This window comes from Cyrtonyx montezumae, unplaced genomic scaffold, assembly GCF_038088225.1.
Source record: "Cyrtonyx montezumae isolate F1298 unplaced genomic scaffold, pur_monq_1.0 scaffold_10, whole genome shotgun sequence".
Taxonomy (NCBI): Eukaryota; Metazoa; Chordata; class Aves; order Galliformes; family Odontophoridae; genus Cyrtonyx; species Cyrtonyx montezumae.
The window spans coordinates 21474555-21488460 of record NW_027071826.1 but is presented as its reverse complement, the minus strand read 5'-3'; the positions used below and the strand labels follow the sequence as shown (position 1 = coordinate 21488460).

The following is a 13906-nucleotide window of genomic DNA, read 5'->3' as shown; positions in this document are numbered from 1 at the left end:
ATTGAACAAAATGTGACCAAAACAGTCAGTCTTTTTCTCCTTTATTATTTTCTCACACCTCACTTACCCCAGAACAATTATTGTCAGCCTAAAACAGAAAGTTCCTGAGGATTAATGTGGGGACATATTAAAAATCAAGAGATGATTGATGGATTCTTCTTTGCGTTGCCATTTCTTTTCCTTTCTGTTCTTCTTGAGGTTCTCCTTCCTGTATAGTACAGTTGTCCTTTTCACTCTGAAGCTTGGACACTCTGCAGAAATAGTGATTATTTAATACTGGAAATGCTTTGCAGTACTTACTGGCTTTTTAGCCCACAAATAAGAATACAGGGACTGCCTAGTGGTCGTAGAGATTTAGACAGATAAAATATGATGCTTTATTAAAGAGGAGTGGAGTTGATTGGATTTTACATATATTACATGGTACAAACGAGAATTGCTTTATGAAAAATGAAAATATTTCTAGTCAAAGACATAAAAGCTGTATTGCATTATTACCTGTGAATGTCAGATTCTTCTTCCAGCAAGTCAGCAGCATCTTTTCCTTTTTTCCTTACAAATTCTTCACTTAGCCCAACCTGCTGGAGGGTGTTTCTGTAGCGACGCTCTGCTCCTTGACGAGCATCATGCTATCAGATTGAAACTTTAACAGTAAGCATGTAGAACAGGGGCTTCTCTGTAAGCCAGCTTAAGTTGTTTTAAAGTTTGGAGCTGACACTCCAAATGGGAACAACAGCGAAGCCCCTGTCCAGAATTTTTTTCTACCATAGAGTACAATATCAAAATTGAATATGGGGAGAATGTTCTCAGCATTTCTCAAAGCTGGAGCTCACCTCTTCCTGCATCTATTATTTTCTTTTTTTTTTTTTTCCTAACTTCCCTCTTCTGTTCTGCTTCTGCAGCATACAGTGGCACACTTGCGTCTGTATCCTGACTGACACTCAGATTGAGAATATGTGCTAAAAGGGTTATGAAAAATTCTGGAAGCACATTGGCCTACAATTTGTAAATGCTAACTGCAATGGATTTCAATCAACAAGACTCATGAAATAGCTTCAGATCAGTTTGTATTCAAGGAGCTGGAAGCAAAGCATCCTGGATCTTATATTCTCACTGCCTTCACACAAACCTCACAAATTAACATAGTCTGAAATGGGGCTTTCCAGAGGTAGTGGCCAGTTTCTAAAAGATCAAAGTGTTCTATACAGTAGGATAAAATTATAGTCTCCAAATGAGTTAATGCTATCAGTACTGATCAGTTCTCACCAATGTGACAAGCAGAAATGTTACAAAACTTTATCATACAAATGTGTTCTCTGCCTCAATTAATCACTCACCTGAACAGAAAGTTTGAGCCAAGAGAATATTTCTACTGAAAAATCTTGTATCAGCATATAGCTATATGGGGACCTACCAATAGGTCTCTAAGCAGTTAAATGTCAGCTCTGCAAGGAGACAGAACTGAAAGAGAAAACCCTGGGAAATATACTTTGTAGAAAGTAAAGTATTTAACTATTGTTCACGTGCAGTATGGATTTGGAGACTGTTTTGTGTGATGGTGATATGTGCTGAACAGCCAGCCAAGCTTGCAGATGACAGACGTGACTTCACTGGAGAGGATTTCTGGTGTATAATTTCCAGTGTGAAAATGACTTAATTTTGACCAGACTATGTATTTTATTTGCAATATATACTACAGATTGGAAAGTTGTACAATCAAGAAGTACATCCCATTTTTTTTTAAGTCATGGAAAGGAATTTACATAAACACTCGTGGCTGTCCCGTGTGTAGCCCAGAGACTATACAAGCATTAGCAAACCTTTTTAACTGTGATTAACTTAAGACTAGATTTCTTAGTACCTGTCCTAAATGAAAGACAATGTATCCTGTCAACCAGACACTTGGACCTTTGACAAATTACCTTGGTGACCTGTTCAAAGAGGTACGGTCTGTTGTTGACTCGCAGCTGCATTTCTTCCAGCTCTTTTCTGTACTCCTTTGTTCTCTCTCTCATATTTTGCCTGAAATGAAAAATGTCCGTGTCTAAAACAGGCTCCCTTCTGCCTGTAGCAGATGGGGAAACAGGAATTCTCAATAACCATTTAGTCCTTTAAATAGCTGTGAGATTCCAAATGAGGGGCAAAACACTATGCACCATTAGCAAGCTTTACTTTTTTAGAGTGTAAGCTGAGAAGTTCACATTTTTACAAAACCTTGTCTTATGTGTTTTATGTACATTACCAAGAGAGACATTGCAGTTGTACACATTAGTCTCTACCAGTGTTCATGTAAAGAAAACTATTATGTGTGGAAAGAGAAGCATTTGTGAAGAAATCTGTATGGATTTGGGATGCGTGTGGCAGCTAAAAAAAAAGTTGGTTAGGAATGAAACCTTTTAGACTAAACTCCTCCTAAAGAATTACCTGATAGTCCCCAATTACCAAAGCAAACAGTTATTTCTGTGTGGAATGGGATACTGACCGGTTCTGTTTCAGCTTCTCCTTGTGTGTTTCATCCAGACTTTTATGTGGATCCAGGGCTTTTGCTCGGCTGTTCACTGACTTACAAATAGCTTGACATTTCTTTTTCTGTTTCTCTAGCCAATAAATTCCTTCTTTCTCTCCTTCCTTTTTGCTCTCTAGGGAGTTTCTGTATAGAAGAAAGCAGTGAGCTCACTTTGGAGTGGCAGACTTCATGCTGGTTGGCAATTTCACTTTTTGCTGTTCTCCATAGAACATTACAAATTTTGTGTGTAGCTCCCAAATTCACTGGGAGGCAAGACAAGAATTAGTGAGGAAAGAAGACCAGACACAGATAAACAATTAAGAAAATTATTGTCAGTGTGCTGAGGGAGAACATAAACCTTTTTCTCAATTTCAGTCACTAGGTGGTGTACAGTCTTGTACAGAAACTTCTACTTACCTAATAGCAGATTCCCTTTTTCTTGTTGCATCTGTAATATGCACTGGAAGGGTATTGGAAGAGAGAGAGGAAAGTGCAGCCAAGGAATGACTTTTTTGCATGGAAACCTTTGTAAGTTGCTGAGAATCCTGAAAGAAATGGAACTTCATTCAATGTAATTGTTCACAGCCCAGAAGCAACTCTGTTTTTTTTTTTTGTGTCTAGTAATGAGAACAGTTGGAGGAATGTGGGCAATGCACTTGTTCTCCTCTCTTCCATCAGTAGGGATTTACATGGGGAGTGGCTGAGAGATGAGCTGGAAGGAGACTTGCTTAGGAGTATGGAAGAGTTTGTTATTCAATTTGTCCTAGAATTCTGCAGTACTCCCGGGATAAGTGCAGATGTCATAGGTCATAAAGGACATAAACTATTCATAAATAAACGCTATGCATTTAAGAAATTCCCATCTTAACTAGGGAGAACAGTACCACAGAAATATCTAGTCATCTCACCTTTATCTTTTCATTAGCTTCTCTCTGCCTGCAACGGAGATTGGAGGTTCGTAATTTGAATGGCTTAATTCGAGTTGCCTCTTTGATTTCTTGCCTTCTTATAGCTTCCCTCTGAAATTCCCAATAAAGTTCTTCAAAATCTGGTACTGTTGGATTAATTCTTGGCTTGAAGCTGAAGCTTCTGTCCTGCAAGAAGCCAAGTCTTTCCTGCTTAGTTTTAGTGGCAGTTCGAGACTGAGGATCCCTCCGACAGTTGCTAGTATCTATCGGAGCTACAGAGCTCTCAAGCAAATCCTTGGCTCTCATTTGAATGCGGATTTCTCTGTAGAGTTCAGCTTCTAGTGAATTAAAAACAGCAATGAGAATAATACGAGTGATGTAAAAGGCTGCAAAATTTCCACTGCACAATGCACAACTTTTTTTTTTTTTTTTTGTATAGTGGTAACTACTCACATAAGTGTGTACAGGCATCATGTATTCTCTTTCCCCACTTTCCACCCCTTCTCTGCCTCCAACAAGAAGAAAATCAAAGACACAAAGAACCATGGTTGTGTCTCATTCTCAGGCATGATGACGTATCAGAACTGCCACTGCTGACCCTAATACAAGACTACAGAATTTGAGACGCTCAATTCTAAGGGCCTCTAGATGAAATGTAATGACCAGTAGTATAGGGGAGCCTAGACAATACCAGAGGATATAACAATGTTGGCTTTTTACTTGGAGTGATGTAATGGAGGCCATGATCCAATCACTGAGCACTGAGATGGTGAGAGGAAGTCAGGGAGGTGTTTGGTTTTCTTTACAGAAGAGCCCGGGCACTTTACCTTTGAGTTTATCTCCAAGAAGTGTGTCATTATTTGATGTAGGAACTTTTCTATTGACCTTCTTCAGTTTGGAGCTCTCATTTGGGGTTGCTGCTGCTAGGAACTTTTGTCTGATAGCTTCTTTCTTTTTCTCCTCCTTTTCCAGGAAACTGAAGGGCCTCTGAGTAGAAAGCAGCAGCTCCTTTCTTTTCTGTGTTGCTATTTGCCTGCGAACCTCATTCTGTTCCATTATTTCATGATAAAGGGGCAGAAACACGTGGGCAGGTACAGGCTGTGCCCGGAACTGTTTCTGACATTCAACTTCATCCTGGCTTTGCCTTTTGTCTCTCGGTTTGTCTAGGTCAAGAAACATGTTTGACTTCATCAACTGGGATTTTTTGTGAGCTTCCCGCAGTGTCATTCTGAAGGGCTGAGGGATGGTGATGGAAGGAATCCAAGGAGATGAAGCACTTTTTGGCCTCAAGCGGGGTTTAGGAAACAAGTGAGGTTTTTGTTGATCCCAGGTACTGTCCAAGGTGAGGTCAATCAGGGAACAGGATTGCCTTTTGTTACCAGATGTATGACTAAGACAGAAACATTATGAAGGGGAAATAAGGGAAATCATTAAAAATAAGAGAGATCTGTTGATTAGGGAGAAAGACACTGTAGTCTGTGTGAGAAGACAGGCCTAGGCCTCACTGTTCTCAGGCTCTGAGTTTTGCTTTGCTACTTAAGTTCATAAACATAGCTTTGCTTGTTTTCAGTTTTCCATATACAGAATGCAGTTGTGACTACCTAGATTCCTAATGCAGTTTGTTATGCTGTTAGTATGTTGTTGCTATGAAGGCTGTAAGTTAACAGAATGTTTTAGCTTCGAGGATATTCAACATAAGATACAAAACTGGGAGAAGCAATAGATTAGGCACACAGACTCTGATGAAAAGAAGATAACGGAAACAGTACCAAACACCAGAACTCCTAAGACACAGATGGAAGGGTGTCTGCAGGGAACCACTTGAATTCAACTTTCAAGAGGTTCAGCTGGAAAGTTTGTAACTGTTAAGAAGAGAATATAACTCATAATTAAAAACAAATAAACACAAGACAATCATGGGTCTCACAGGAACAGAAAACTTAACATATGATGTTTGAAGGGTGAATATGGGACAGACTAGAACTATTATGAGACCTTCAAGGAAGGATCAAATCCAAGGGAAGGATCAAAGTGGATCAGAGGACTAAGCACAGGAAAACAGGGAGGCACTAGGAAAGGGAAGCAGCCAGTCAAACAGGTGGTCGCCTGGTGCTTCATGCAGTCTGTCCTATCTTGCTCTTTATCAGCTCTATTTCTCATTTATGAGGGTGTGATCTGCTAGCAAACTTCAAGCTGGACTAATAACAGAGTACTGTGTTGGAAAACCAGGTGCTGGAGAGACCACTGCTCTTAAGATTGGATGCTGGACAGAAGCACATATGCACACGTGATCTGCTAGCAAATTTCAATTAGCAAGCAGGAAGGGGATTGGGCCATTTGTGCTGCTTCATGCTTTATGTGAATGCTGTTTGTGTGGCCCTGTGTCTGGGCCCCGTCATTGCACCGGTGAACGTTTTGGTCAGTGTGCTGGTACCACAGACACGTGGGCAGGGTGCACGCATGCGCTCATCGTGGGATCCACAGTGCTGTGTTACTGCTTGGAACTGGGGAGAAGCAGCAGGATTTCCCCAAGCGTCCTCCAGTGCTGTGGATTTTGCTGTCCTTAACGGGTGCCGTCCTACCTGAGCACCGTGCACAGCCTGGCCCGCAGCGCAGCGGCCTCCTGCGAGAAGTCTCCGAGGTCCTCATCCTCCTGGGAGGCGCTGAGGTCGCTTCCTAACGCTGCCTGGCACAGCAGGCCCAATTCCAACAGAGTCCGATGGCCTTCCATCCTGGCGCCGGTGGGTAGACGGGAAAGGCACAGTTCGCCCGTTAATGATGGAGGGGGGCCCGTTATCCCGTGTCACCTGGGAAGAAAATCAAGGAGAGCTGCGGGGGTGATGACTTCCAGAGAGGGGAGGGGGCAATCGCTAACCGCAGCTTTCCCCGCCCGGTTCGGATCAGCCCCACCGAGCGCGGACGCTGCTCTCACCTGCAGGCCCCTCACACCGGCACCGCGCCCCAACTCCCTCCCCGCCAATCAGCGAGGCAGACGGCTCTCTAGGCCCGCCTCCCGGCCTAAGCAGCCAATTATGCTCCGAGGTGGACGCATCCTCCCGCTCACTCATTGGTGATCCGGAAGAGCTGTTCTCGTCGGGCTCTCCCCTCTGGAAGAGGTACCGTTGTCATGGTTTCCTCTAGCGACTTCCGCCCGCAGGCGACGCGCGTGACGTCACTTCCGCAGCAATGGCGGCGGCGTGCGGTCGGGCACTGCTGGTTCCGCTTGGCGGGCGGCTGCGGGCCTGCCCACGGGCCCCGCTCCGCTCCCTCACCGCCGCAGCACCGCTCTACGACGTCGTAGTGTCGGGCGGCGGTATGGTCGGCAGCGCTATGGCCGCCGCGCTGGGTAAGGCCGGGACCTTCTCCGCAGGCGGCCCGGGGCAGGAAGCAATAAAAAGGAAAAGTTCACGCTAAAAGAGAAAGTATAATGCGTGCATTAGGTGTAGGAGCGTTGTCGGTCACGGAGGGCCGCGGTCATAAGGCTGAAAGATACTAGGGCTCGGCTGACTGCTCGGAGCCTGCCTTGTGGTGCGTTAGTGTATGAGCTTTAGAATGCGCTCTGTCTCAATACAGAAACGCGTGGAAGTTATAGATGCAAAATTAAGAAACAGGCGTCTGACAGGAGTGTTGTGGCAGAGTGTGTTTTATCTGCTTATTTAAGGGCACGATATCCATTTCCATGATAAGAAAATTGCCTTGCTGGAGGCTGGGCCCAGGAAGGAGTATCACCTACCAGAGAGTTACAGCAACAGGGTCAGCTCCATCTCCCCCGGATCAGCAACCCTCCTGAGCAGTACGTGTCACTTTTATTCTTTGTGTTTTAATGGTGTGCTTGAACTTCCTGCACTGTGTAAACAAAACTCCTTTGAGCATGTTCTGTCTTCATCAGAGTTGTTTGGCTTTGTCTTTCAGTGTTTTAAATGTTTATTTGCAGTGATTGGATCAGGCATCTCTTGGTAACGGGATTCCACGTTCTAATGTCTCAGTCTGATGTTTTTGTATAGATACATGTACATTTGTTTACATTACGTATTTGTGTTTCTGATTCTGGACTGGCAAAAGGTTGTGATGTGCTTTCTGTAGTATTGAGGATGCTTTGTTCACAAAATGTGTATAATTCTCCCATGTTTAGTGCTCCGTAGTGATTAATTTTCATTTTGAAGGCAAATTTGAGCCTTGATTTCATATGGCGAAAGAAATATTACAAACAGTGATGGCTGGGACTTTTTGTATCTGTTCTATTGCCCAGTGAAAGTTGATGTGTAAGTGACAGCATTTATGGAGAAGCCTTCTTCGTTTTTGTCTGGCTCAGCAAAATAATGCAGTGCTGGAGCTGGCGAAGCACTGAGTGAGGCAGTGCCGGCCCTGCTTTGGGGTGGTGGAAACAGAGCGAGGAAGTTATATAGTAGTTAGTTATACATGGTCAGTGACAGGGAAAAGCACAAAATGAACTTCAGCTTTGTTTGGGTCTCAGTGTCGTTTGTAAACCTATGCATTTGTGTCCTCTTTCTCTTCTAGGTTTTGGTGCCTGGGATCATGTCTGCAGCCTGAGATGCAAACCATTCCGACGCATGCAGGTGCTGTAGGCAGGGCTGCAAATGTATTGTGTTTGTCTACTTTGAATTCTCACAAATGCTTCCATTAGTAATCCAAAGTTTATTCCTTCTTTGGTAAAGGGCGGGCCATACTTTTCTCTGGGGAGATAACTGTTCTAAGAGTCATGATGTTACCGGATGAAAGGCTGATTCCTAGTGGAAGCTGTAAACATAATGGTGTGGATACCAGTCAGAAATAAAGGTAAAGGTGGTAGGGTAGCATTAGGTGTATTTATGTAACAGGAAAATAAGGGGAAAAAACTTTCTGCTTTTAGAATTAGTGTTTGAGGTTGATCTAGATGGTTGCCTGAAAGGAATTATGTGATGTATTTTAGTAGCTTAGAATGGATGGTAATTCAGGATACATCCTCTGCTTCTGCACTGCTAGATTGACACGTTTTTTTGCTATTAGGATGGATGTTTCAGTGTTTTCCAAAAGGAGTGGTACCTGTTTGTTTATTTTGTAGCTTCTTATAATATTTTTTCTTTGTAGGTGTGGGATGCTTGTTCTGAAGCCATCATCACCTTTGAGAAAGATGACTTAGATGACATGGGTTACATAGTGGAGAATGATGTCATTATGTCTGCTCTCACAAAACAGTTAGAATCAGTAGCAGGTAGTGGACAACTTCTTTAATATCTTATTTCCTGAATGATATGAGAGGGAGAAAGATCATTTGTCTAACAAATGACTCTGGGAGATGGGCAGCTTCTTGAAATGGGGGGAATGGAAGGAGAAATCTATCCTGTAGGCTATGCAGTGTGAAGACAGTTGGATGTGCTATTCACCAGCACACAGTTTCTCTGAAATAAGACTTAATGAAAATATGTGTAGTTTTCTATATGGAGGGTGCTTTGCAGTGACTGTTCTTTCTTGCTATGAAAACTGTGGGGTCTATACTTCGAGTGCCACTAAAAGGTGCGCATGGCCCTTTGCTGCTGTAGTGATGTTTCCTTTCTTTCATGTCTGTGTCGTGCAGTGACCATGGTACTTTGTGTTCCCATCAGACCGGGTGGAGGTTTTCTACGGGAGCAGAGCAGTCGGGTATACCTGGCCCCTTCCCTCTCACAGCTGTGACACAAGCCCTTGGGTCCAAATTGAGTTAGCTGATGGACGCAGACTTCAGACCAAACTGCTGGTAACTAGAACTTTTTATTTCTGTTGATCAGGCATCATCTCTTGCCCAAGTCCTTTCCACTGGATTTGGTTGTGATTCTGTGTGTGCCGCTCCACCCACGTGGTGGGCTTGAGTGAGGTGAGTCACCAACTCTGTCAGAGGTGCTAAGGGACAGACACATAGCCTAGCCTTTTCTGTACCTAATGCAAGAAAACTGCTGAACTGGACAGGAGTAGAAGGGACTACCTCTTCTTGTCTGAAGGAACATATGTGTTTTCTTCTTCAGTATAAACAGAAATATATGTACACACTAATGGAGGTTTGTAGACTGGAATATTGGCTTTCTCGGGAGCTCATGAAGAGGCAGCTCTGCATTTCTTGGTTCCACAGATTGGTGCTGATGGCCATAACTCTATAGTACGGAAGGAAGCTGAAATTCAGAACATTGAGCATCAGTATGACCAGTCAGCTGTGGTGGCAACTCTTCATTTGTCTGAGGTAAAATTCTACAGACCATCTTGTCTTCTGCTTAAGCAGATGATGTTAAGTCACTTGTTCTTAACTGTCTACTTCTTTCCACTGTAGGCCACAGACAATACTGTAGCATGGCAGAGGTTCCTTCCCACAGGGCCAATTGCACTTCTTCCGGTATGATACTTCTCAGTCTCTGTGTTTTTTACTTTCTAGTGTGCTCTTTTAGTAATTTTTCTTCTGTCTGTACTTTGCTATGCCTGTTTTGTCCTTCTGCCTTTGCAGTTGTTTCTCTTGCACTTTATCCTTGGTATTTCCCAGTATGTTTGGCTGGGAAAATAACATGCAGTTGGATTGTTGTAAGGAGAAGTGAGTGAGGAAAGCTTTGCATTGGTTGTGCTTTTGTTTAGTTTGGTTTTTGTTTATATTTCTTTTGATAATTACCCTTGAAATTTTCTTATCCAGTTGTCTGACACTGCCAGCTCTCTGGTTTGGTCTACATCTCATGAACATGCTTCGGAACTTCTCACTATGGACAAGGAAAGTTTTGTGGATAGCATCAACACTGCCTTTGTGAGTATCAGCCTTACAGCAGTTATGAGGCTGGCTGTTGCAATTATAAGTAGTGGAATCCTAAAGCTTACAGGATAGTAATGGGAAAGATGGATTCTGAAGCTTCTTCCTCTAGTGGGGATGATGTTAGAGGACGCTTGGCAAACTGTTAGTTCTGAAAGGTGTGTTAGAATCTCATCTCAATTCTGAAAGATGGAAAGCATATGCTTACCCCAGTTTGAGACTTAACATGTCCTAAAGTGATGAAGATAGTTTCTTCTGCTGTCTATTTTTGTCTAGGTAGTCAATAGAGTATCTGGAACTAGATGAGATTTTCTTTCTTTTGAGTTCTTTTATACGTCCAGTTTGGGTTAGCATCTGAAGATTTCTTTCTGTTTATTTGTTTGCTTGTTGCAGTGGAGCAATGTAAACCATTCTGACTTCACTGATGCTGCTGGAGCCATGTTTCGATCTGTTCTTTCACTTCTGAAACCCTCAGGGACTGCGATGCGTCAGCTGCCCCCAAGTGTCGCGAAAGTAGAAGCAGAGAGCAGAGCAGTGTTCCCCCTGGGGATGGGGCATGCGGCACAGTACGTCCGGCACCGCGTGGCTCTGATCGGGTAAGGTCTCTGGAGCATCTGCTGGGTGAGTGAGTGGTATGTGGCTAGAAATGATGTGAGCAAAGTGACAACTTAAGAAATTGATGGTTAGAAATGCATTTATAGCTAGACTTTATCCAGGCCGTTTGTATAATTTGCTTTTGTGTCAACAAAAGACTTTTGTATGAATAGCTCTCTGCCCGTTGCATATGCTTTCTGTGTAAATTGGGCAGTTTTCCTTTTTTTGTTTGTGTAGTTCAGTGAAACAGTCCAGTATCTCATGATGGACCAGTACTTCACCAGACGTAGCAGCCGTTCCACATATCAGTTTGAGTGTTAGCTCACTTGCCTTGACACAAATGACAAAACTTACAGGTAATTCTGGATAGGGTGTCATAGGCTTTTGAACAGTCATCTATAGAAAGAGGGAAGTACTTCATCTTTTACATTCTAAGGCTGAATGTACATTATTTTCCCCTACAGCTGCAATTCATCGGTAGTTTTTAGTAATTCTTCGTGCCATGTTAAGTTTCAGATACATACTTTCCACCTTGAGTCACTTTGTGTCTATGAATACTCTGTGCTTTTTTATCTTATTAATGTTTTAAGTACATGATCTTACATTTCATACTGAAATTTCATGTAGTTTCATCAGGTTATGTGTTCAGCTTTGTTCTTTGCAGATAAAGCTACTCATAATATAAAAAAATCAGGTTCTTTTCAGTGATACATCACAACCTTGTATTCATTTTTGGACTTGGCGATCTTTAAAGTCTTTTCCAATCTGAGTGATTCTATGTCACTCTGCTTTTGTGTTGATGAAATGTGTCAATGATATGGTTTCTCGTGTCACTTAGAAAAATAGTGATTTCACATGTGGTTTGACACTGGACTTCAACTAGTCACCTCTTTATAATTTTAACTTTGAGACCCCTTTTTCTTGCTTCAGAGATGTAGGCAGCACAAGAAAGTACCAGATAAAGGTGTATATGCTGCTGTAAGATCGCAATAATTGAAGGCTTTGTCAGCCATTTGGCCTTCTTCAAGAAGGGTTACAATCTTCTATCTTTTCTTGCTTTAGGGATGCAGCGCACAGAGTCCACCCTCTTGCAGGACAAGGTGTAAACCTGGGTTTTGGTGATATTGCATGTTTAGCTCATCACCTCAGTGCAGCAGCCTTCAATGGACAAGATCTGGGTAAGGATCCAAGACGATGAGGTGGCTGTGAGATGTTTAGCCTTACAAGCCTCTGCTGCTACCATTGGCACAAAGCAGTGTCTCTGCAGGTTAAGCTTACTGCTCCTTTTGCTTAAAAGAAACAAGTGTCCTTGAAGCAAAACTGTTCTTCTGTTCTTTGGGTGTGGAGCAGTTAAAAATACTTAGATGCCATTTCCATTCTCAAAACCTGAAAAAATGCTTTAAAAAAGCAAAGATCTGCAGGATGGCAGTTAGTGGTGGTGAGACAAAACCCACTAACTGATGGACTAAAGCCTATATTAAGATGGACCATTTGTCTGTTCTGTGTTTTCAGTTATCTGCAGAGACTTCTATATAGATAAGATGCACAATTATTTGTGGCAGGTCACTTCTAATGTGATTATTCAATCATTTCTTCTAGGCTCCTTAAAACATCTCTTAAGGTTTGAGACAGAACGGCAGAGGCACAATGTCTCCTTGATAGCTGCTATTGATTTGCTGAAGAGGCTTTACTCCACAAGCCTGGTTCCCTTGGTGTTGCTGAGGACATGGGGATTGCAAGCAACAAATGCCCTACCTCCTGTTAAAGTAAGATTCGTCCTTTGTACACCGTCCACTGAAGAATTCTTGCTATTTTTTTTGGTTGGAAAATGCTAAGTTGTTCAAACTGAGGTTTTGTGTTGTGAATGAGCCTGAGAATTTCCTAAATAACTTGTGGCTCAGTGGTTATGGGTTTCTTCTGCAGCACAGGGATAAGAGATCTCGATATCTACACTCTGCATTAGCCATTGTGGGTTAAAAGTCACTAATTGTTTTTGGCTTTATTTTGCTATGAAATGCACACATGGAACTTTGAACTGCATTCCAGAAATGCACTGTGAAAAAATAACCCTCTGAAAACAAACATTCCTCAAGAGTAAGACACCAGGTGACTTGACAGATGTGGGGTATTACTTGGGTATCTTTTTCTGTGCTTTTCTGCCCTGTTAAATTTTCTCTCCTGGCTGAAGTTCGGGCCTTCAATGGAAGTTACCTGAAGAAGCTCAGGCTTAAACACAGAACCTCTGTTTGCAGCCTAGCTGCCAGAATTTTGCACAGCATCGATGTAGTTGGTGGATTTTCATGATGTTCGTAGAGCCACCTGCTCACTAAGCTCCTACATGCCTTCAAATTAGGTTTTTCATTTCTGAATTTGACTGTCTGTTGTATAAATCAAGTCACCTGCTTCCTATTAAAACACAGATGGCCAATTTTCTATGCATTACATCACAGTAAGACACAGGACTGAATTGATGTTTTTATTAGTCTTACTATAAAGAGCAGTCTGCTGCTGCTTCAGTGCTCGGGGTTTTTCAGTTTCTCTATTGAAAGCAGAAGGCCAAGTGAAAGCCACTTTTCTGAGCACAGAATACGTTGGTTATGCCTGTTTTGTGCTATTCAAGATGGAAAAGAATGCTGCAACTTCTTTAATTTTCTTGTATACAGGGACAGGTGCTTTGCACTTAACTAAAAAGGCTGACAAGGAATTCTTGTTGACATGGAAAGGGGAAGGAGATTACAGATGCTTTCTGAAATGTTTACTTATCACTAGTTTACAAATTACTTTTCTTTCTTCCTTTTTAGGAGCAAATCATGGCTTTTGCCAGTAAGTGATCTGTTTTCAGTTTGGAACAGCAGCTTGCCAGTGAGTGTATTACTTTTATAAGGACTGTGACTGATACACGTTTTTGAATTGTGTTATTTTAATTTAACAATAAAACTTAAGTATTGAGCTGTGTCTTAACACCTTCTCTGGTTTATGCAGATGATATCTCATCTGTTCTTCTCAACAGGGTTTGAGGTCTCTTTCTGTAGTATCATTATCTCTCAGCCACCGAACTATCTGTACAAATATGCTTTCAGTTTTGGGCCTTTTGAATTGTAGGCTGAAGTGGACCATGCTGCATTTTGCTAGCGACAA

The 13906-nt window shown here is 42.4% G+C and overlaps 2 protein-coding genes across 2 annotated transcripts; one reads left to right on the top strand and one right to left on the bottom strand.

Moving 5' to 3' along the window:
* Positions 1 to 30: 30 nt before the first annotated feature.
* On the bottom strand, positions 31 to 6310 carry FAM161B (FAM161 centrosomal protein B). Its single transcript, XM_065753081.1, has 8 exons — positions 5997 to 6310; positions 4242 to 4804; positions 3415 to 3752; positions 2924 to 3051; positions 2483 to 2650; positions 1923 to 2022; positions 499 to 629; positions 31 to 251 (listed from the first exon to the last, which is right to left on the bottom strand). The coding sequence occupies exons 1-8, from the start codon at positions 6143 to 6145 to the stop codon at positions 128 to 130; spliced, it is 1701 nt and encodes a 566-aa protein (XP_065609153.1). The 5' UTR covers positions 6146 to 6310; the 3' UTR covers positions 31 to 127.
* A 290-nt stretch (positions 6311 to 6600) lies between these two features.
* COQ6 (coenzyme Q6, monooxygenase) lies at positions 6601 to 13717 on the top strand. The gene is made up of 12 exons (XM_065753170.1): positions 6601 to 6760; positions 7076 to 7207; positions 7933 to 7991; positions 8503 to 8626; positions 9018 to 9148; positions 9518 to 9625; positions 9713 to 9775; positions 10064 to 10171; positions 10568 to 10770; positions 11831 to 11946; positions 12368 to 12534; positions 13570 to 13717. Exons 1-12 carry the CDS (start codon positions 6601 to 6603, stop codon positions 13597 to 13599), a joined length of 1401 nt encoding a protein of 466 aa, XP_065609242.1. The 3' UTR covers positions 13600 to 13717.
* Positions 13718 to 13906: the final 189 nt, after the last annotated feature.

Bases quoted from the DNA above. Each gene is read 5' to 3' on its own strand.
- COQ6 (XM_065753170.1), top strand. From the start codon at position 6,601: ATGGCGGCGGCGTGCGGTCGGGCACTGCTGGTTCCGCTTGGCGGGCGG. The intron at 6,761-7,075 runs GTAAGGCCGGGA...TGCTTATTTAAG, and splicing joins CGCTATGGCCGCCGCGCTGG to GGCACGATATCCATTTCCAT. The intron at 7,208-7,932 runs GTACGTGTCACT...TTTCTCTTCTAG, and splicing joins ATCAGCAACCCTCCTGAGCA to GTTTTGGTGCCTGGGATCAT.
- FAM161B (XM_065753081.1), bottom strand. From the start codon at position 6,145: ATGGAAGGCCATCGGACTCTGTTGGAATTGGGCCTGCTGTGCCAGGCA. The intron at 3,753-4,241 runs GTAAAGTGCCCG...TTAATTCACTAG, and splicing joins TCTTGGAGATAAACTCAAAG to AAGCTGAACTCTACAGAGAA. The intron at 2,023-2,482 runs GTCAGTATCCCA...TTTTCATTTCAG, and splicing joins GAGAAGCTGAAACAGAACCG to GCAAAATATGAGAGAGAGAA.